We start from the raw sequence: 20,955 nt of genomic DNA on the forward strand, positions 1-20,955 counted from the left end.
ACGATTTAATCCATATTTTTGATTAAATTGTTTGCTAAGACTTTCGCCCTGACGTGTTTTAATGTCCGCAATAACAACCTGTAATCGAAAATCAATTATCAACAATACGCTTAGAGTGATACCGTGAGAGCTGAATCACTTTGTGAAAGTTTACTTTTCTATATCGACTATACTATTAGATGGATGGCATTTGGCGAAATCTTCCATAAACAATTTTGGATTTAATATGCTATCACTACACAATGAATGGAGGTCAATTTTTCGATGGAAAATGGATTATACGTGTGTATATATTAACAAGAAGATTGTTAGGGTGATATTGCGAGAAGTTCGATCCCTCATCGATGCCATTTTACGTAAGCTCGCTCCCATGAATAATTGATGAGTTCAATTTGTTCTCGCTACCCAATTGATGGAGGTTGAAATTTTTTAATTAATAGCTTTAAGCAAATCATACGTATACCACTGCTTCTACCCTATGGCTTTAATTTACCTCTGCCATTAGCCTACAATTTGTTCGATATACAGTCTACTATGAACGGGATGAGTATGAGTTAGTGGGCTGAAAACAGTGTTATCACTATTTTAATAGGCTTCCATTAGTCCAATTGAATTTTAAACATGGTCTAAGAATGAGTTATTGTTTATAGGGGGTTTATAGCTGAAGATAAGAGATATGTTTGATCCATTCACTCAGAGTGGCAAGATTCGATCATCGTCTACAGATCTATAATCTATTTCCAGCAAGTTTTCGCCTACAGATTTACTTACATTTGCTCCTTTCTCTAGTAGTGCGATACAAAATCTCTCTCCGATGCCTTGACCTCCACCTGTCACAATAGCGACCTTTCCTTCAATTTTCATAGCTGATCCATACAGTTGCAAAAAGAAATGATATCTCAATTAGCTATCGTATCAAGTTAAATCAATTCAACGCTATTCTAAACAAGAATAGCGACAGTATGACTGATATTATGCATTTCTCAACCCTGTTGATGAGAGTATCCAATGTAAACATACGTCCACTTTTGCATATCATGTTGATCTCTACGAGTATCTCTACACCGTTATCATGCCCTATGCAATCCTCCATGCTGGTCTAGCATGGAGTATAATACGATAACTTGGCCATTTGCAGCCAATAAGCCTCAACTTACTGCCGATTGTCGATCCCTGTGGCCGAATGAGTAGTTGAAGAAGATTTGGACGATGGAATCTAGACTAGAATCGATGCTTGAGCAACTTGTGGCCAGCCACAGCAGCTTGTGTCTAGGTTACCGTGTCACCCATCTAGGCTGGAAGGATTCATCATTTGCCCTAGTGTAGCAGACATGTCCGACTAGCCTATACTGTAGTCTATTCCTCGGCCATCATGGTAGTGATATTGAAGCAGCTCCAGTATACGACGAGGGAAAGGTCAACCCTCTTGCATGATGACCCCTTGCCTCATTCTAGTCTAGTTTTCATCTTTGTTTACAGTCCCGTACTGTACTCACTGCAGTCTGCTCCACTTTGGTGCAGTACCATAAATTGCCCACGACGGTATGATACCATACGCTCGTTGCAGTAGACCGTATCCCATCCGGTACGGTACGTATGGGATGGCCTTTACAGTACATTGTACTGTACACGACAGTACTGTACACTGTGCAAAGCGTTGCCACTCACAGGTACCGTACCGTACCGCACTGGACCGTACCGCACTGGACCGTACCGTGCCGCCTACTCTACAGTGTACGGTACTTCCTGCAACCAGTCGCACTAATCACGAGCAGAAGCAATGTCACTATGACGTAGTAAGGGCGTGTCTCAATGCCCATTTAATCAGTAACAGGACCATGAACAAGCCAATCGCAATGGGTGACATTGTCTTGATAACTCTACTCCTTGACCATAGTCGTGTACAGTACTTATCACTGTACACTGTGCTCTACCGTGATACAAAAAGGATTCCGTTCCCAATCCGGTCCTTGCTCAAAAGTACAAAGTTCCGTACTGAGCGGCGGTAGTTAAAGAGGTGTCGACCACAGGCATGCGACAGACTAGTGGAGCGCTCGCGAAAGGAATGTGAGCCGGTCTAAGAATTTATCCAAAGAGATTCGTCCAGAGATCAAGTTGTTACCTACTGGCTGCAGTTATATCCAAATCAACCTGGTTGTGCCAAGCAACGGAGACTCAAGATGAAATTATTTACTTCAGAACATACTTACAAGTGAGTTTGTTGCTACATTCATGTCGTTCGATTATCCCATGTCAATTCTTTCCATTTTTGGTCTAGTAAAACTCGATCAATGCTTACGAGTTCAATGAGGAAGAAATAGATAGAGTAGTGTCGTTTGTAGTAGTCCAACTCAATCAACTATGGTTGAAAATGCCCTGATTTTATACAGCCATTCTTAATGTCATTGATTTCTTATTGGGTAAATGAGCTTGGAAATGGAGTAAAATCTTAAAAGAAAGAATTTCTTTGGCTTTGATTCTCATTTTACTACGACTGTGGTTGCTGCCCGCCTCTTCATTGAACGGCGGTCACACGTGTTGGTCCACGACGGATGCTGATACTACGACGAGTCTACTCCTACTCTATTGTACTACTGTACAAGACCACACACAATACCACACGGTCTGGGTGGAAGGGTAGTCCATATGGAGTCAATCAGTGCGTACTAGTAGAACAGATGCGTTGTTGCGCTGACTTGTAGTCATGTCATCTCAACACTGCACGACATCCTATAGTAATGCCACTCAACTCCAAGCATGATTGAGGGGAAGAGGTGATTCACAACAACACCGGTAGCATTCAGTAACAAGGTGGAAGGAAAAGAAATTTTTTTTTTTCCCTCTACTGATTCATCGCCATCGTCACCATCATGACTGTTCCAATCTTGATTTTCCTCGATATGATAGCCAGTTTACCTTTGATTGAGCTAGTCGATCGAGATTGGATAATAACATGGATGGTTCAAAAAAGAAACAGTACAGTAGTGGAGAGTAGTCAATCGGTTGGGATATGATGATGCAATATTAGCAATCCGTATACTGTAGTCCGTACGGGCGGTGGACAACCATCAACAGTTTTGCATCGAGAAAGGATCTCTTCACTTCCTTATCCATATCATGTTATCCATCAACTTATTGCAATAGTAACGTCAGTAAACAAGGATGATGAAACTGTAATAACCAATTGATGGTATCATTCTTGCCTTTCTAGACATCCATGGGAAAAAATTACCCAAGCCATGTGGCTAAAATACCCTAATCCTATCTTGCCCAATGTTTTAGCCGCTGATGTCTTGAAAAGACAAGTGACGAATGATGGCAAGCTAATCAGTCATCGAGTATTAAGTACCGAATGGTTGGCGTCGCAATGGATAATGAAGGTATCGCAGTAATCGTTAATGAAACAACCCTATAAATTACTGACCAGATAAATAGTATTGAATATTTCTTTCTTTCTTATACTCTTGCAATGCACTAGCATGGAATTTATTCCTGGTCGATTGATTTTACTCATCATTCTATTCCTTTGCTCTTTCTTTACAGTTATTTGGCTTGACCAATCGATGTTATGTCACCGAGCATACAGAAATTGATCCACGAAAGAAAGTGATGAAAGTATTATCAAGAAATGTAAGTGTAGCCATGATGCATCATAAAAATGTAGATAAACATCAATTTGCCTCTGAGAGCGTAATATCGTAAAATAGTCCGTCAAACTTTGAAGGGTAGTCGTAACGAATCATTGGCCATGCAATTTTTTTTTTTTTATGCTTAGCTAAGCTATACGTTATTGTGTGAGATAAATATTTTGTTGAGGTATTTGATGTCATTGTGAAAGTAAACGCAAATACTATCAAGACTAATTGATATCGCCCAAATTCATTGATCATCAGCTAACTGGTAGTACAGTACCTCGTTTATTGCCAATGAACGGCAAAGTTGACCTCATCCATCTTAACAATACTAGTAATTAAGAAATTGATCAACAAGTATTTATTGGGCTTACTGCCAAGTTAATGAATTGCTAACAAAACATAATGTGGTTTTAATTTTTACACTGTAATGATGATTAGAGCTGATAAAGATTCGGCTATCGGTTTGAGGCTTTGCGATAATTACCGATATCATAATGTAATCCAATTATTATCGCTTGACCTTACATAGTTTTTTTAATTTCTTAGATATACCCGTATGATAACGCACATGTAACCAGTATTATAAATCGCTCGACGTTAGTGTAATCATGAAGCAGTAACAATCTCCAACAATTTTAGCTTGCGGCGGTTACTTACTATACCAGCAATAGTTTTATTGAACAATATGATCATTACTAAAAACGCCACTACTGGACTTCCGCAGTGATCTGTTATGTCAATATTAACGATGTATTACATCATTCATCATCACACTCTGCCTTAAATGAACGACTTTACTCAAATTTGCTTGGTATAGGTAACTTATAATTCGCTATGTCAAGTAGAAGAAATTGCAACTTATCAACAACATCCGAAAGATGAAAATTTGTAAGTGCACTAAATTTACTCGCTTGTTAGCATCTTGGATAATGTTAAAAGTTTGACGAGTGGACAAGCTTTACGTGAAATTCAACGATGTAGCCGTAATAATATATGTAGTAGCTTTTCGAAAAGTGTAATCCTATTTCTATAAAATTTTCATAATATCTTATTAAATCATGATTCATTCAATTTATCGAATACACAAACGTGGTTTATCATAACATGACGGTATCTTACTGTTTAGCAAGTCAATAATCTTACCAATATAGCAGATTGATTCGGTATAATAGTAATATCTTAAACATTTTGTTGACTTTTTGAGTCCTCTTGCTTTGCATCATGCAATATTCGGTATAAAACAGATTGAAATTGAAAGATAGTAACAAACATAACTTGAAATAAGGGCATAAAGAGTACATTCCAATATAAGATATGTAGCCATTCTGACTAAGCTGAATGCTACGAAAATTATCTCACTAAATGAACGACAACTATTTAGTTTAGATACTGTTGAGATTTTATAGACTATAACTAATCTCTAGGCCATTCGAGCCTGTTAAAATGTTTGTCGTTATCTTGAACTCTTTCTGATTACACATACTTAATCGTTGATATCGAAAATGTTGACTCGCTATTATTCTAAATTTATAGAACGTTAGTTACCCAGGAAGCAAGAATTGTAGTGTATGGTATTTCTGGTTTATTTGAAAATTTAGTCGCGGGAACATTTCCGGATAATGTAGCAAAGGTAAATTAACTCATATTAACATTAAGAATTTCTACATTGACAGTACATATGCAAGTATACATTATTAAATTATGCACCTGTAACCGATACGCGTACTCCTTCATTTAGTAATAATATGGATTGTTCTTTATCCTGGTTTAGGGCCGACAAGCTATGGAACATGTTGTTGCTTCAATCGCGTCTACTACAGCTGACGCTGAACTTTCATAGTTATGCATTACTTATCAATTGTTAGTAATTTAATGAAAGAAATAGTTAATGTAAATGGTTTGTAAAGAAAGAGACGTATTTGATAGAAAGATCAATCCAAATTTGCAACTTTAACTTAAACCTATAAAATTATATCTTCGAATATTGTCTATCGTCTGCTTTGGCGTTCAAAATATGCGGTTATACTGCACCTTAATGATCATGTTAATTAATTATAAATATATATATATGACAATATACATACATATATATATATATATATTTATATGTATTCAATACTGATATATACATTTTTTGAAATTGATCTTTCAACTATTAATTGAGTAATCTAATATAATTCGTGTTGTTAAATTTTCTATCCATTACAATTTATTTTATTCTATTGTTTTTGAGATAAAGTAATATGCTATATGGTATCGTTTTAGTATCAATTTATGTCTGTGTCGCAGTGCATTTATTTTGTGTTGGTATAGTATTTACTATACTCATGATTTACATGTCATCAATGAAAATTTAAAAGTAACGCTACAGATAACCTTTTAGCTGCATATTTTGTCTGTTCTCAGAATTTTATATTATATTAATTTGTAACAATCAATTCAAATAAAATTTTGCTCGCATAAATGTACCTGTCAATGTATCATGCTTACTAGGATAGAATATGAAGTGATAATATTGCATGGCTTAAATATGTGCAAATTGATTATGACGATGCATATTTATAATTATATGTTATTTATCATACAAGTAATTCAAGAAATGCCTACCATAACAAGACTAGGAGCAAGAAGTGCTAAATATTTGTAAATTTGAAAATATTCTTGAATATTTTGAACACCAGCGATGCAACAATTCATGCTTGCACATTAGATGCATAGCTCGATCACAACCAGTGGCTATCATTTTAACATACCATTTCTACGCGAATAATTGACCAAAGACCGTGTAATATATATATATTTATTACGTGAGTAAAATAAGTTATACCACAAGTTTCTATAAATTGAGCTTTCATGATCAGTGATGATATGGTGGGCGCCGTCTAGCCATCATATCATACACAATTATGCATGAATATAATGAAACAGCTATATGGACATAAAAAAGTTATGTAAGCAGAAATTTAAGGAAGCCGAATAGGCAAATATTTATTATAATTATACAGTATTTCTTCGGTATATGCAACAACATCTTTAAAGCCTGTACAGTGAAGAAGCAACTAATTATATTTTAATGACACGTTAATTATTGTTAATGTAATTGTAAGAAATAATAAAGCAAGCACGAAAATCATTGAGCTACAATTATCAGTACAATTTACTTTATGGCGATAATAATTAGAATCGTTACAACGCTATTCATGTACGCAGCGAGCGTCTTTTAGCGAAATTAGGTGAATACGGTACTGTCAAAGGCTTATCACTTCCTTGGAGGTGAACGCTTTTATAATGATGAACAGGATTAGCTTTATGCGTCATTTGCTTTCTTAATGCCATTACTTCTTTCCTTTCACGCTCTTCCAATTCTATCTTTTTCTGTTCTTCAATCATTTGCTTAAATTCTTCCTTTGATTTTAATTCTTCTTTAAACTTTTGTCGCTCTTCTACTCTCTCTTCAGTATTCAATTTGAATCCAGTTACATCTGTTAGCGGTTTGGATGATCTTCTAGGTTCAAATGGTTTATTAAAGGTTACTACATTCGGACGAGCTTTAAAATTTTGAGATTCCTTTTCAATTTTTTGTTCTTCCTCAAGCTATTTCAAGTGAGACAATAATTATACTTAAGAAAAATAGTAGTCGATGATTGCAAGACAGTTTAAAGTAACCGATGTAATCGTTCTATTAAAGAATACACGTCTAAGGGAAGAGTTTTACTGTAGAATCGGTAGCTATCTTAATGTTTTGGCTTTTATCTCAATAAACATATATCAATCCTATAACAATACATGCTTGAAAACTGAATTCATTTATGTTATACTTTTAACTAAATAATATCGTAAAATTGCTATCAGTCAAACTTTGAAAGTTTACTTTTCAGCGCTGATCTCTTCTCGAGTGAAGAAAATTTACTACAGACTTCAAATTTATGAACGTAATAGCGCAATATTTCCGTATTGTGTTTCTTAAAGTTTATCTATACCTATTTGACTATATTTCATTCATTTACATAGGTGATAAAAAAAATATCTAGAATCATTCAAAATGATATTTTTATAATACCACTTAGAACTATCGGTTGCTATTATACCTTCTCTTGTTGCTTTTGAAGTTTTTCTTCTCGAACTTTGAGACCAGGCATAGCAAATGGTTCCGGTTTTGTTGGTGAGATGGGCTTCTTTTCTGGTAATTCAATGTTATCCGCCGGAATTGGTCGAGCTTTAAAGATATATGGCTGCAAAGAATTTACAAAATGACAAGTTAATACCACCGCAATACTCATCCGTGGTTGCTGTCAGATACGTTATAAACAGTTTAGCAGTGCATATAATCATCAACTAATTCTACTAAGCAACATATTAGGCTGATAAAATTGTACCTCTTCGGATGGCATTTCAAGCAACTTTTGTTGATAAATTGCATGGCGCTGTTTACCCATTAATGCTGGTGACTGTGGAATGGTCAAAGGCACTTGTTCTATTCTCTTCACTCCCTAGGAAATTATAACATAATCATTAATTAAAGTGTAGTTTGTGGAATAGATTACTTAGCAATGCCATTACTTTCCATTAATAAATATGAACGAAAACTGCTATCATTCTCACCGTTACTCCATCTAAAATTTTAGCAGGTATGGGCTGAGCTTTAAAGCGTTTACATTCAGCTTCTTTTTCATCGTTTTCTTTAGACTTTTCACTATTGGATGATCGTCTTTTATCGGAGTGAAATTTAAATCCAATCGGTTTAGTAGTGCAGGCAGTAGCTTTATTTTTAATCCCACTAGTACTACTGTTTTCAAACATTTTTGGATCGAATGGTCTTGCTTTAAATTTGTGTCTATAAAAATAAAGCATAATAACTAATCACATAAGCGTACCACTGATAGTTATATAACGTAAATTTTCCAATAAATCGCAGCGTAGTAAAGTTTAATTACTAAATTTGCTCATATTCGATGTTTAATTGTGCGCATAATAGCCTCATCTTGAAGTAGATATTTGATAAACAATGCACGTCTACTTATCTCAAAAGAATAAATCAACTAGCAATTTACGGTCTAAAATTAGGCTTTGAATTAATAACATACTTCTTTATTTCCTCAGCTTCTTTCTCTTCCATTTCTTTATAGCTTAAAACTTTTTCCCGACTGCTACGCGAGCGTTGACTGGTCTTTAGCATTGGTGACTTTGGACAGGTCGCTCGAGCACGTTGATTTTCATGATGTTCTGATTGTCCAGAATTTTGCTTAGGAGTGGATTGACCACGGAAACGTTTTGGTGTACCATTTTGATAATGGTTGACTAATTCGGCCATTGGGATGTAGGGCGCTTGAACTTGGTTGTCAGCATCTTCTTCAGCTTTTCTTTTCCTCGATGCAGTTGCAAAAGTGAACGGTTGTACACCTTTAGGTCCAGTAACTGATGGAGCATTTTTCTGTTGTATATAAAAATTTTAACAGTAGGTGATGATAGAACATCGAAGAAATAAAAAATATACAATACAACTACCATTAATAAACGTCCATCTTTTGCTAACAAAGCATTATCATAATAATAACCATGCTCAGATGCTTACACTTGCAACAGTATTTTTCCGCAATTGCCGCGCAAAATCGAAGGCAGCAAGTTCACCAACATCATTGCCATCGCTACGCAAAGTCATTGAATGTTCTTTCTTGCGCTTGGATAAAACTTGATCCGTATGAAATCGCAATTGTACAGGTTGTGTTAATTCCTTACTGGATCTCAGCGGCATATATGGTGAGGCTTGCAATGCTTTCGTTTTGAATGTTTCATTTTTTTTGCTTAATTCATGAATTCGCTTGCGTTCATTTGCAATCCTTTCCAGTTGCATTTCTTCAGTTGATTTTTTAGATTCACTTAAGGGACGCTTAACTTGGGAACGTCTAGTTACAATATTGATGAATAATTTAGATAATTAGCGATACCAATCAATTTTGCTATTAGTTAAATTGAATTCTTTCCTATTGGTCTATTTTGCAGTATGTTTATAAATTGTAAATCCGTGCGTGTATATCGGCATGTATTGACTTTATAAAATGACTGTATGAATTTAAATCTGTTATTAAATTTATTCAGTGCACTACTGGAATGTTTGTATCTAATGCAACAGTGCACTAAGATCGGCTGTAACCACGAAGATACTTTTTAATTGAATGTCTAAATGGCTATAGCAGTAATATTACACCTTGATATGTATTTCATTTATGCCGCCATTGTTTTTATTCGATAACGTCATAGATGCTATACTATGCAATAGCATTAAACTAATTTAATGTGTGCAATCACTGTCACATACAGGACGGAAATTATACCATCTACGTGTCATAATTCAACATAAACTTCTTCACCATACGCAAAATCTAATATGACTTAACTTAAAATCGAATAGCATAGTGCCTACTAATAACTAAGGTAATCTAATTTGTATCTAGTGGTGAATCAACCGCAATACCGAGATCAAGTAGGATTGCTATTTATTCCCTAATATTTTACAATTTAGAAATTCGATACCCAAGTTTATTCATCCTACAGCGCTTACACTACTAAGCTAAGATAATTCACTGCATTTTGATACGATATTAGATAGTAATAGTGTTGGGATGATATAGTGTCGTCGTTTACTAACAGTAATCGATCTACAAAGTTTAAAAATTAGAACAAATGAACCATGCAAATGTCTCCTGTACAAGTAGTTTGATTGATCATGATAAGAGTTAATTTTATTTGTCTCCATTTACACTGACTGAATTTTCTATAAATTAGATTTGCTATAGGCTGAAACTTGCGTTCAAAGTTACAATTTTTTCAAGGATAAACTTACCTAACAAAGGAAGGAGTATTGGGTACAGTTAACTGCGTTGATTTCTTCTTAGCCGAAGTAGGTTTTCTCGAAGGACCATCCGATCTTCTTGAATTAGCTTTAGGCGTTACATTGCGTGAAGCACCAGTACCAATCCGATTAGGAACGCTTCGTCTAACCGGCTTGACTATTTTCCTGCACAGTCAAAATAGGAAAGCATGTTTAATTGTTATACCATCCTGTACTGAGAGAAATGCTATCATGCCTTTCTTGAAATGTAGAAATAGAAAATAATATCTAGACCAATGTTGAAACAACATGATAACCTCTTCAGGTCTTTCTTAACAGCAGGTGAAGGTTTCTTGTCAGATTGATCAGTTTGTTGACTGCCTATATTCCATGATGTACGTAGATTACTTGGCACTTCTTGTTGGTCGTTGACAACACAACCCCATAAACTTTTAAAATTAGTCGATTCCTGGTTTTGAGTTGTTTTAGCATGATCCTCCTCGGCGGGGGTAGCTTCAACGGCTTCTTCTTTTTCTTGTATAAACTGGGCGGTAGATTCTTTCTTGTCTTGTTCTTGCGCTTGTGTGAGTGGTTGTTCTGCATTATCATTCGCTATCTCGGCTACATTGGAGACATTTTCTTTATTGCTACTATCTTCATCCTCTAAGAATCCGCTATTGAATGGTTTGTGATCATCGTCTTCAATATGATTGTCTAAAAATAATATCAACAGGTATAGTTTAAAGCAATGAACTGATCTCGATAGCATATATAGCTCCAATGTGTCGAGGTTGGACACATCTCATGCGATGATTTGTTCATCCTGATTGGATTTGTAATTAATTCGTGATTTAATAGTAAGAACTGATACTTAATTAGTTTGATGTGATGGAGCGTTACTTTGCACTATAGACAAATCTACTTTACTTCTCGACTCTCTTAGTCACTGTTATTTGCCACTACTTTTAATCGCAAGTATCACTAGCGGACTACAGCATACTACAGTCGATGATGGCATGGAATTTATCCACGCCAGCGATATGAATCAATATCCATTTATAGTACAACTTACCAAACCAAAGATCGGCGCTTTCTTCGTCATGTGAAGGTTGAGTAAAATCAATAAATTTAGGAGCATTATACTCATAGCTTGGATCGATATCGCAATCGGCCATTCTTTCCATTTTGCTTCTAACTCTCGCTATGTTGCAAGATCAGATTACTTCAAGACAAGAATACGACGCAGAAATTCAAAAATAAAACCAAGAAAAGAAGAATGTTAACGATGTCTAGTTAGTCGGCAAGTTATGCCGTTTTAATTTGCTCTAGTCTGCTTTAGATTGCAGAGATTGGAATCGATTTTGAAATATATCCACCTGAGGTAAATCTTAATCGGTTTTGTAAACACTGTGCAAATGGGTGTTCCAACTAAGGGGACTGATCGTATAGTAAACGCTATCGCATGCAGTCTTGTATAAGTAAGCCAGTACAAGAATGACTAGGAATGGAGTGATCGGATGGAGCTCCTCTCCTTTAGTTTAAATTTTAAATCTACGGTCACATGACGTCGATAGACCAATAGATTGAAGACGAGCTAACCGTCATTCCTGACTACAGTGCCCTATGGCAGTACAGTACCTGCTACTGTACACTCTACAGTACTGTCATGATACTCTAGACAGCATTGCATTGTGGGACATATTCTGCTTCTCAACTTTTTAGCAGAGGCTCTGCCAAAAATCGACAGTCTAATTATTTTACTAGTCATTTCAACTATATTGCACATCTACAACGGTACACTATACTGTCCGCGATCAACCAGCAAATGAGCTGCAGAGAGCCTTAACAAGTGGACAGTAGAGTCCTTAAATGGAGTAAAAACACAACCCCAACCCGATCAACCCGATCAAACTGGTGATTTTCGAAGCCGAAATGAGTACCATTGCTATATAAACACTGTATTACCATAGAAATTCATTCTTAACCCGAATTCCCCCCTCAAGTCGGCTTCGAGGAGGGTTTTGCGTTGACTTGAACGACACTGGTGTACAGTGTACTGTATAGAACTACTGTACAAACATAGTACTTGGGGCCAGTGCGGGTCGTTAGCAAAAAGGATGTCACCGTATGGTAGTAGATGAAGTAATAAAAAACTATGGCTATGGGTGACATTGTTTCTCGCACCCCCTGTGCTCTATCCTCTATGCTAGGGTACCAGCTATGGTACTCGTTAAATTAGTAAGGAAGTGTATAAGAGGAACGATGATGGTGTGGTTTCAGTATCACCGATTGCATTCCAGCTCGAGTCGGTGCACCGCTAGGCTAAATTACGCAATGGATTACTATAGCCCATGGCTACAGCATGGTAGAGTAGACTACATGGAGATGGGCTACTTTTGACAGAGCTACTTTACTATCCAAATTCCGCTACTCAATATGATGTCACCTCTAACCTATCCTTTCTTATGGATAATAAGGACATTATTTTTGCTCGTGGTGGGCTTGAAAGCCCCATTAGACTCGGCTGGATACGAGCTAGCAAATGCTATCAAGATTGGATGGTTATAAAGACGAATCGCTAATTCTGTCCATGATTTTCCAATGATTGCTTCAAATTAGAGTAGTATAGCACGTCTTAATAGCTCATTATAGAGATTGATAGTCATGAATGATGAGATTTATCATTGATGGTATCATACTGTTGCCATTAAACTGCAGTAATCGACTGTACAAGTGTATACTGCAATAACCATCACTATCATGGCTAATATCATTCTCCACAAAAGTGATATCGGTGTTTTCATAGGTTGCTCATTGATTTTACTCTTAGTAACTGATTGGATTACTTATGAATATACGCCTATTTGGAGGATTGAAAAAGATCAATTCAATGTGAAAGAAGGACTCCATCATCACCAACTGTAAGTAGAGTGAGAATAAGAGTGGATGGCTGCATGTAGGGGAGGTGGTGTTTGTAAACATCAACACCACAACTTGACATTTTGAAGGGACTAATGTTGATTGAATATCATGATGATAGGCTTGATCCAATAATTACAGATTTGGATGGTGATGGAAATCGAGGTAATATACACTACATGTGGTATTTTGTACGCAAAAATAACAGGTCGATTATTAAAATGACTAAATGCACGGACCAAGATTCGCTCACATCGATGCAGATTACCCAAATAATTTTCAACCATTCTCTGACAGATATCATCATCGCCACCAGTGATTGCAAAGTGCGTCGTAGCAACAGTAACAGCAACAAATTGTTGCATGCTACAGATTTAGAGCAGTTACCTATTCCTGAAATTCAGTTCGAGGTAATGGAATGGAATCCTGTCGTGACTTCAACTTGATGTTGCAATCGATAGTATATCGTATACCAGTCCAATTAATAATTAATGGGCAATGCCTTAATCTACATATTTGATTTGGACTTAGAATGAAATGGCACTATCGGATGATGTTACTTGTCATCCTATTGCACTCTCTGTGGGATATACCAATAATATGGTCCATGCAATGAAAAAGGTCTTGCTATACCTAGATAGAGTTTATCAATAACTTGAGTAAAAATGGACTATTTAAAAATAGGACATAATCAGATCTTTGCATTATACGCGTATACTCAAGATCTCAGCTAGAAATTATTTTCAAGTGATCCTAACAATACCCTTAAATTGAATAGGTTATAGCTGTGGTTACCAACGATTGGAATGTGTATTTACTAGATCATCAACTTAATCTTCTATGGAAATCATCAATTGACGAAAAATTAGAAGCAGCAAACGATTCAATCATTGCAACAGCGATGATTTCACCCCATCCCATAAAAAATCAAGATCATGGTGTAGTCATTATCGCTCGATTTCCATTAACGAACCAGTTCACTAACCAAGAACTATCGGTTAGGTAAGCTATATTGCTCGCTAAGGCATGGCAGAACTTTAATGTACTGTACTAAAGATTTAAAATAATTAGTGCGTTTCTTATCAACGATAACATCATTAAAACGGATATTTCTCGAGAAAGATCTTTTATACGTATTACTCGCTATACATTACAAAATTCTTATTAGTCAAGAATGAAAATGATCATCATGTGAATTGTCAACCTAATCACAATAATACTTTTCCAGAAAATCTAAAATTTTTCAACCACACTTTCATAAATGTTTACCAACTACGTATATCGTCCAGATACCACTTAGATACTACAATATTTACGTTATTTATGCGTAAAATAATAATAATGAAATCGAAATACATATTTGGCACAGTTGTAGTAACCCTTTGATCTCATTAATATTAACTCAAGACATGATCATGGATGGACTATAGAGGACGTTATAGCTGAAAACGTATCGTCATATAGAGCTGGAGTAGACGTCGGCTCTACTCATCGAAAAGTAAGTTTCTACGCCAATCATTTAAGCCTTTAGTTTGCCCATGTAAGCTATTCTATGCTCATTTATTCATACCAGTATACATATGTAATCTTGATAACTTTCTAGGATACTCATGGTAAAAGCGTCCATTGTACAATCTACGCCTTAGACTTGACAACTGGAGAATTAAGATGGAAACATCAACCAGGGGATAATGTTGGCTTGGAAATGGACGATTTAGTAAGATTACATTTTACCTTGCTAATTATTTATAATAAATATGTCATATTTTATATTAAATCTCTCTTATCTAGAGTTTATTTTATGGGCACCATTATAAGTTGGGATTGAGAAAAGACATCTTGTGCCATAGGAGGAGCATTTGTGGCACCTATAAAATGGATATCATCAGAAACCTAGTAATACCTTCACTTCATAGGATACGATTGAATTGAACTGATATAGTATTATAAATTCCATTATTATACCTAGGCTATGTGATAGCACCTATTTTATTGAACGAACTGCATTTTGACTTTATTTTTTAAGCCTCATCGATGGTCTTCACGTCGTGATGCAAAGTTAATTGTTGATCTGCACTCAAAGAAGAAAAAGGGAAATAAACATCCAATCTTCATTGCTGGCTTTGGTAAGCTTGCTATTTTAGATGTGTTATCATCAACAACAATGATACTATCTATGTGGTTTATAGACTCAAGGCTTATTATAAATTTATTGTAGACGTATCATCCACTCGTACAAATGATGATCTTGCCGAGTGGCTGCGGATTGTCAGAATCGCTAAAGCGGCTAATATACTCATCATTCATACGCATCAAGTAAGTAGCTATGATTACAATTATTGGATAATGATTATACGTCAATTTTGATTGTTTGAAACTTCACTATTATTCCCAATTCAGTTGTCTACAAATAAATATAATATTTTTCTGGATTTATGACTACAGAGTATAGAAATATACCATCTATCCAGTGGAAAGCTAGTATGTTGGTTACCACTTGAAAATCAGCAAAGTAGCACTCTCGAGGACATTAATAATGATGGACTAATAGATAGCTTAAGTGGTATGTAGCACTTAAATCATTACGTCTACTTATGATATGCACGGTTACAGACAAAATAATTGCTTCATTATGTAATGTTATAATCGCTTCGGCATCATTAGTTATTTGTTCTCGACATGATAACTACTTTACTACGGAACTGGAATGCTATGGAGTAGTAAAGAGTGGATTTCCACCGATGATGAAAAAGGTCGTATTTTATAATCAATACATTTCGCTACTATCGTGACAGAATTGAAATAGTGTTTTTTGCAAACGTATGCCGGAACAATAAAATTAAATATATATACTTATTCAAAGATTTTAAAATTAATTTTTTTAGAAGTTATTTATAGAACCAATTACGCACAAGAAAGGAATTTTTTCATCCATTTTTCAGAATACAGGTATAGAAAGGATTAAATAATGCAGTAATTAGTAGAATTTTCGTGTGCTATAAAGTTCATATTCGACTGATAAAAAGTGATATCTTTGTTACTATCTATTTTCAATTTCTGTCTCTATACTGTAGATACTTCTGAATTAGAAGATTTAGATAGAGTAGCCACCTCTGGTGATGATGATATGCTTCCACCTATCACATTTAAAAGGTAAAGTACTTGCGATAACGATAGGATATAATTTTGATTCAATTAAATTATCGCATCTAAGAATATATTATCTCTAAGACAAAATTGTCAAAACGCATAAATGCCCATCTTAACCTACTACTTATGACAACTGTCCCTTTAGTACTAGTCAAAATGCCCCATTGATCAACTGGCATGGATTATTAGATTCTGAACAAGGTTTCAACACCTTATTTATGCTAGCTAATGGTCAAGCAGCTTGTTTTAATTCTCAAGGCTACTTGTTATGGCTGGTAGGTGTTAAGTTTGTTTAATGACTGACCATGTAATAATTGCGAGTATAGTACTTGCATGTTACTAAACCATTGTAATATGTTTTGTACCTTTAAAATTAGTGCATTAATTATACAATACAATTTATGTAGGCTAAAACTAGTATTAAATGGAATGCAGCCGGTAAAAAAGTCAACAAAGCAAAGATGATATTATTATCCTCTACAAATAATGATGAGAGCACGGTACTGTAAGATAACATTACACAAAAATTATACTAACATGTCTATATCCCTAGTACTGTAAATAATATAATCTCTGTATTTCGGCCTCATTAACAGGAACTTGCTGCTGCTACCGGCAATAAGCAGTTGATATTACTTGATTTGCGTTCTGGCAAGGAGATTAGTAGTTTTCCCTTAACTTGCCTACCATCGTCCTTGTCAACTGTTAGCTCTTATGCAAAGGATGGTCGCATAGATATAATGGTGAACTGTGGAGAAAGGTAAGGCTAAGTACATATTAGAATTTATTTCTTTAATAAATAAATAGCAATTACTAGCTAGCATTAATTCTATTGCAAGCAGTAAGTTCGTATCGGTAACTCGATTTTCCTTCGTAGTATTAAATTGACACTGAGCAGTTGTGTGTACGTAGTAGCTTTGTAGGAGACCCTTGATAGCAAATCGGTTAATGCGATCGCTAGCTTCTAGAAATACTAGATCGAGTTAAGTAATATCACTGTTGGTTTACATAATTATAATTTTATGAATTGTTTTTTTTAATAGATTCTTGACAGTTACTTTGCATAAGCAAGTTCTCATCTGGTACAATGTAGCCTTGGTAATTTTGACAATGGGAATAACAGCAGTTATTATTTTTTGTAGCAAGAATGTTTAAGTCAAAACTGAATAACTATAAAAATGAACAAATATACGTGTACACGTGTATGATAAGGGTAAAAAAATCCTTTTACATTATTTTTACTATGCTGAATTGGATCGTATAACGTTTTCCTTTAATCCTTGATTTTCATGCTACTTGTACTGCATGATGCGGTAAAGTGCATGCAGGTAAAATCTATATGCAAGTAGCGTATCTTCACCATGTGCTACTTAAAGTAGGAGTATCATTTTTAAATGTTTCAAACATTGCAATTGATTTGTACAGGAAGTTTCTGCTTAAAGAGTAATAAACTATATCACATTCACAAATATAGGCTTTTATGTGCGTAAAATTATTGCAAATATGAAAATCATTTCAATTTATCGCTTTCATTTCTGAATTATTACTTTAAATTTATAATTCAATACCAAAATTCGATTCTGTTTTTTAACATTGAATGGACGGAGTCTTGCAATCACGCTCAATTCAGAGCATCACAAAGATACACTACGAGAAACTGGCAATAGAAAAATCGACAAATTTACTTTAATTTATTTCATTACTGTATGTCATTGGAATCTTATTTATATGTCAGTTCTTGCTGATTTCCTTTCAAAATTTTGATATTGCATAAGGGTAAATAAACAGCATAGAGAAAATCATTATAAAGCAGATTATGTATATGATTATTCCCAAGTAAAGCGATCCACCTGGCATTCCAATTTTTAGATCAATAGATGATGCAAATTGAACTGAATGTTCATAAATTGACATATTGATTACAATAATTGTCTTCACTGTAAAAAATGCGTCACTAGAATTTAGTTCCGATATTCTTGGGAGAGGAAAGGACAACCATAAGTCATCAACATTAGAGTACAAGTAGACGTGGAATCATTGACAGAAAATCATATGTAGATGGTTACAGTCGTTCCATATCGCAGGAGAACGCATGACCACCTTACCGTATTCATGCTTTTGCTTATTACATAAGAGAAACAACCGATAAAAACATTCATAGAATACGGCTATGCTAATAGTTGACGAATTTCTTGTGATTCCGCTTCTTGGATATAGCTATTGCCACTTGGAGCCTTTGCATTTTTGTCGGCTCCACGATCGATCAATAACTTGACACAGTTTGTATGGCCTTCCCAGATTGCAGCTAGTAGTGGAGAAATGCCATGCTTATCAAGTTGATTGATATTAGCACCTTGATCGAGAAGGTAATCCATCACTTTAGCCTGTCCATAATCAGCTGCGTAATGCAAAGGCATTCGCCCACTTTGTAATTGTCCATTAACATCAATATTTTGACTGCTAATCGTCATTTTTACGGCTTCGAGATCGCCATTTTTAATTGCCCAAATTAAGTTATCACTCATGATATCTGGATCTTACTCACTATCAATTAGTACAAGAGTCTATCCACGACACAATTTGATAATTACCAAGCTGCTCTATAACAGGAAAGCAGTTTTAATCGACGACTGCAAGTAGTCTAACAGGCCTCGAAGATCCACCGAACTCCTCACCTGCTGCTATGATACGCAAGCCTTGATGGCCAACCTAGCCAGTAACAGTGAATAGCTATGGAAAGCGAGAGTCTACTGAGTAGTACGCAAGACAGTCTAATCGACACATTTGATATGATATTACGGCATAAGAAATAATGATAACGTACAGTATGCAATGTTAACTCATGACTCCGTACTCGTTGTGATCGGATGATAGAACTAGAAGCTGTCTTTGCTCCATCTTGGAATATTCTCACCAAACATTTTCTCATCCATTAGCAAAGCAATCAGTAAAACATGATCATCCTCTGTATCATTTATACATACTTGGAGCCTCCTAATGAACTCAGATTCTTAGCACACCCTGATAGCAACAGTACAGCTTGTTTGCACTGCTTATTGCGGTCGACGCCCATTCCCCATGTTTAGAATTGGAAATCTTCCCAGCAGATTGGCTAGATTCATTCCTTATTCATTCCCATCAACGTATGTAGCCAAAAATGGCGAAATGATTCAGCCTTAATTTGTAATAATAAGAATCTATATCCATAAAGTAAAAAGCGATTTTTTTTGGTAATACCATCACGGTCAAAGGGAGAGTGGGAGGGGATAAACATGCATACCTCTGGAATCAGCATATAGTGTAGATGGTTCTCATCAATTTTAAAACTGCGAAAGAACTTTAATAAGAAAATCTTAAGCACAATTTTATTATTCTTACTATACCGTTCTATCGTTAAACAAAGCGACCGATTTACTAACGGCATATTACAACTACTAACGAATGTGATAGCATTCTTATCACTAAGATTACGATCGATAATTAATTTATAACAAATGATAATATATCAGAATTGTCTTTAGTCAACTACTTCATCTATGGATATATATTATTTATTATCAAAACAAGTGGTACTACCATATTAAGATGCCGTACTGTAGCGTTATGTGGCATTACATAGATTAATAGGCACTTACGCAGAAGCTATAATTTCAATATGCCGTTGGGAGTTGAATAGTACTTAGATGCTTATTAATTGATTTTAAGTAGAATGGTCACTATATTATGCATATACATAACATTAAATATATAACTTAAGGGACAGATATCTACAAAAAAGTAAAAATAAGTTGCTCTATTTTACTACAGTTTGATGTTTCTGTGGTCTAGGTCAATAAAATTCGTTTTCTGATTATCTCAAGTAAGAAATAGCCGCTAATTTATCCGTATAAATCATGAGATAGATATGTACAGAAAAGCAAAAGAATCCTTGTATTTTTATTACGTTCGACAATAGATTACATACCTTGCTTTACCCATTATGAAGGAGTATGCCGTAGGGGATTCTAGTTCTATTTTTTGTACACTGTACAATCACGCGAAACTTTTGTGCTGTGCGCTCCTATAAATTTCAACTCTAATTTGTGTAGCGTTGGATATAATATATATAAGCGGCTATGATTATTCTGGCGACCCTTTTTCATTCATTTTGGCCTTAAATCATGCATGCATTACTTAAAAAATAAGTCCAGCAACTGCAGACAATAGCTTAAAAGCCTCAGGGTTTCCAAGAGGTCAGGTAGGATTAGGTCTAGACAGATTGCCATTTAGATGATCTAGTCATAGATAATAATCTGGTTGATTGTCCTCGATATACCCTGCTATTAATCCATTTATAACACTATATGATATAAAAGTATGCAGCAGTTCTAGCTAGATTAACTGATTCTGTCCAGCAGATCCTTTAGTTAATAAATCATTATC

At 35.2% G+C, this 20,955-nt stretch overlaps 5 protein-coding genes across 5 annotated transcripts in view; 2 read left to right on the top strand and 3 right to left on the bottom strand.

Moving 5' to 3' along the window:
* TRIADDRAFT_55815 (uncharacterized protein) overlaps nt 1-1,093 on the bottom strand; it is a gene marked incomplete at both ends in the record, with an annotated part of 14,383 nt that extends 13,290 nt beyond the window's left edge. Inside the window, 3 exons of the mRNA XM_002112074.1 lie at nt 3-78; nt 772-866; nt 1,021-1,093. Of these exons, the coding sequence (XP_002112110.1) occupies nt 3-78; nt 772-866; nt 1,021-1,093 (244 nt within the window). The remainder of the gene's footprint in view (nt 1-2; nt 79-771; nt 867-1,020) is intronic.
* A 939-nt stretch (nt 1,094-2,032) lies between these two features.
* TRIADDRAFT_55816 (uncharacterized protein) lies at nt 2,033-5,475 on the top strand (the record flags this gene model as incomplete). The annotated part of the gene is made up of 6 exons (XM_002111572.1): nt 2,033-2,067; nt 3,212-3,380; nt 3,544-3,630; nt 4,453-4,523; nt 5,169-5,265; nt 5,407-5,475. The coding sequence occupies 6 exons, from the start codon at nt 2,033-2,035 to the stop codon at nt 5,473-5,475; spliced, it is 528 nt and encodes a 175-aa protein (XP_002111608.1).
* A 1,358-nt stretch (nt 5,476-6,833) lies between these two features.
* On the bottom strand, nt 6,834-11,648 carry TRIADDRAFT_55817 (uncharacterized protein; the record flags this gene model as incomplete). The annotated part of the gene is made up of 9 exons (XM_002112075.1): nt 6,834-7,229; nt 7,724-7,867; nt 8,012-8,125; nt 8,238-8,469; nt 8,720-9,066; nt 9,208-9,538; nt 10,477-10,650; nt 10,782-11,178; nt 11,537-11,648. 9 exons carry the CDS (start codon nt 11,646-11,648, stop codon nt 6,834-6,836), a joined length of 2,247 nt encoding a protein of 748 aa, XP_002112111.1.
* Nucleotides 11,649-13,224: 1,576 nt separating this feature from the next.
* Nucleotides 13,225-17,688, top strand: TRIADDRAFT_55818 (uncharacterized protein; the record flags this gene model as incomplete). The annotated part of the gene is made up of 16 exons (XM_002111573.1): nt 13,225-13,385; nt 13,505-13,548; nt 13,681-13,793; nt 13,915-14,004; nt 14,162-14,385; nt 14,791-14,881; nt 14,987-15,100; nt 15,175-15,279; nt 15,410-15,509; nt 15,602-15,699; nt 15,829-15,946; nt 16,458-16,536; nt 16,679-16,808; nt 16,941-17,033; nt 17,130-17,293; nt 17,577-17,688. The coding sequence occupies 16 exons, from the start codon at nt 13,225-13,227 to the stop codon at nt 17,686-17,688; spliced, it is 1,836 nt and encodes a 611-aa protein (XP_002111609.1).
* Nucleotides 17,689-18,701: 1,013 nt separating this feature from the next.
* On the bottom strand, nt 18,702-19,058 carry TRIADDRAFT_24456 (uncharacterized protein; the record flags this gene model as incomplete). Its single annotated transcript, XM_002112076.1, has 1 exon — nt 18,702-19,058. One exon carries the CDS (start codon nt 19,056-19,058, stop codon nt 18,702-18,704), a length of 357 nt encoding a protein of 118 aa, XP_002112112.1.
* Nucleotides 19,059-20,955: the final 1,897 nt, after the last annotated feature.

Source organism: Trichoplax adhaerens, genomic scaffold, assembly GCF_000150275.1.
Source record: "Trichoplax adhaerens TRIADscaffold_4 genomic scaffold, whole genome shotgun sequence".
Classification (NCBI taxonomy): Eukaryota; Metazoa; Placozoa; class Uniplacotomia; order Trichoplacea; family Trichoplacidae; genus Trichoplax; species Trichoplax adhaerens.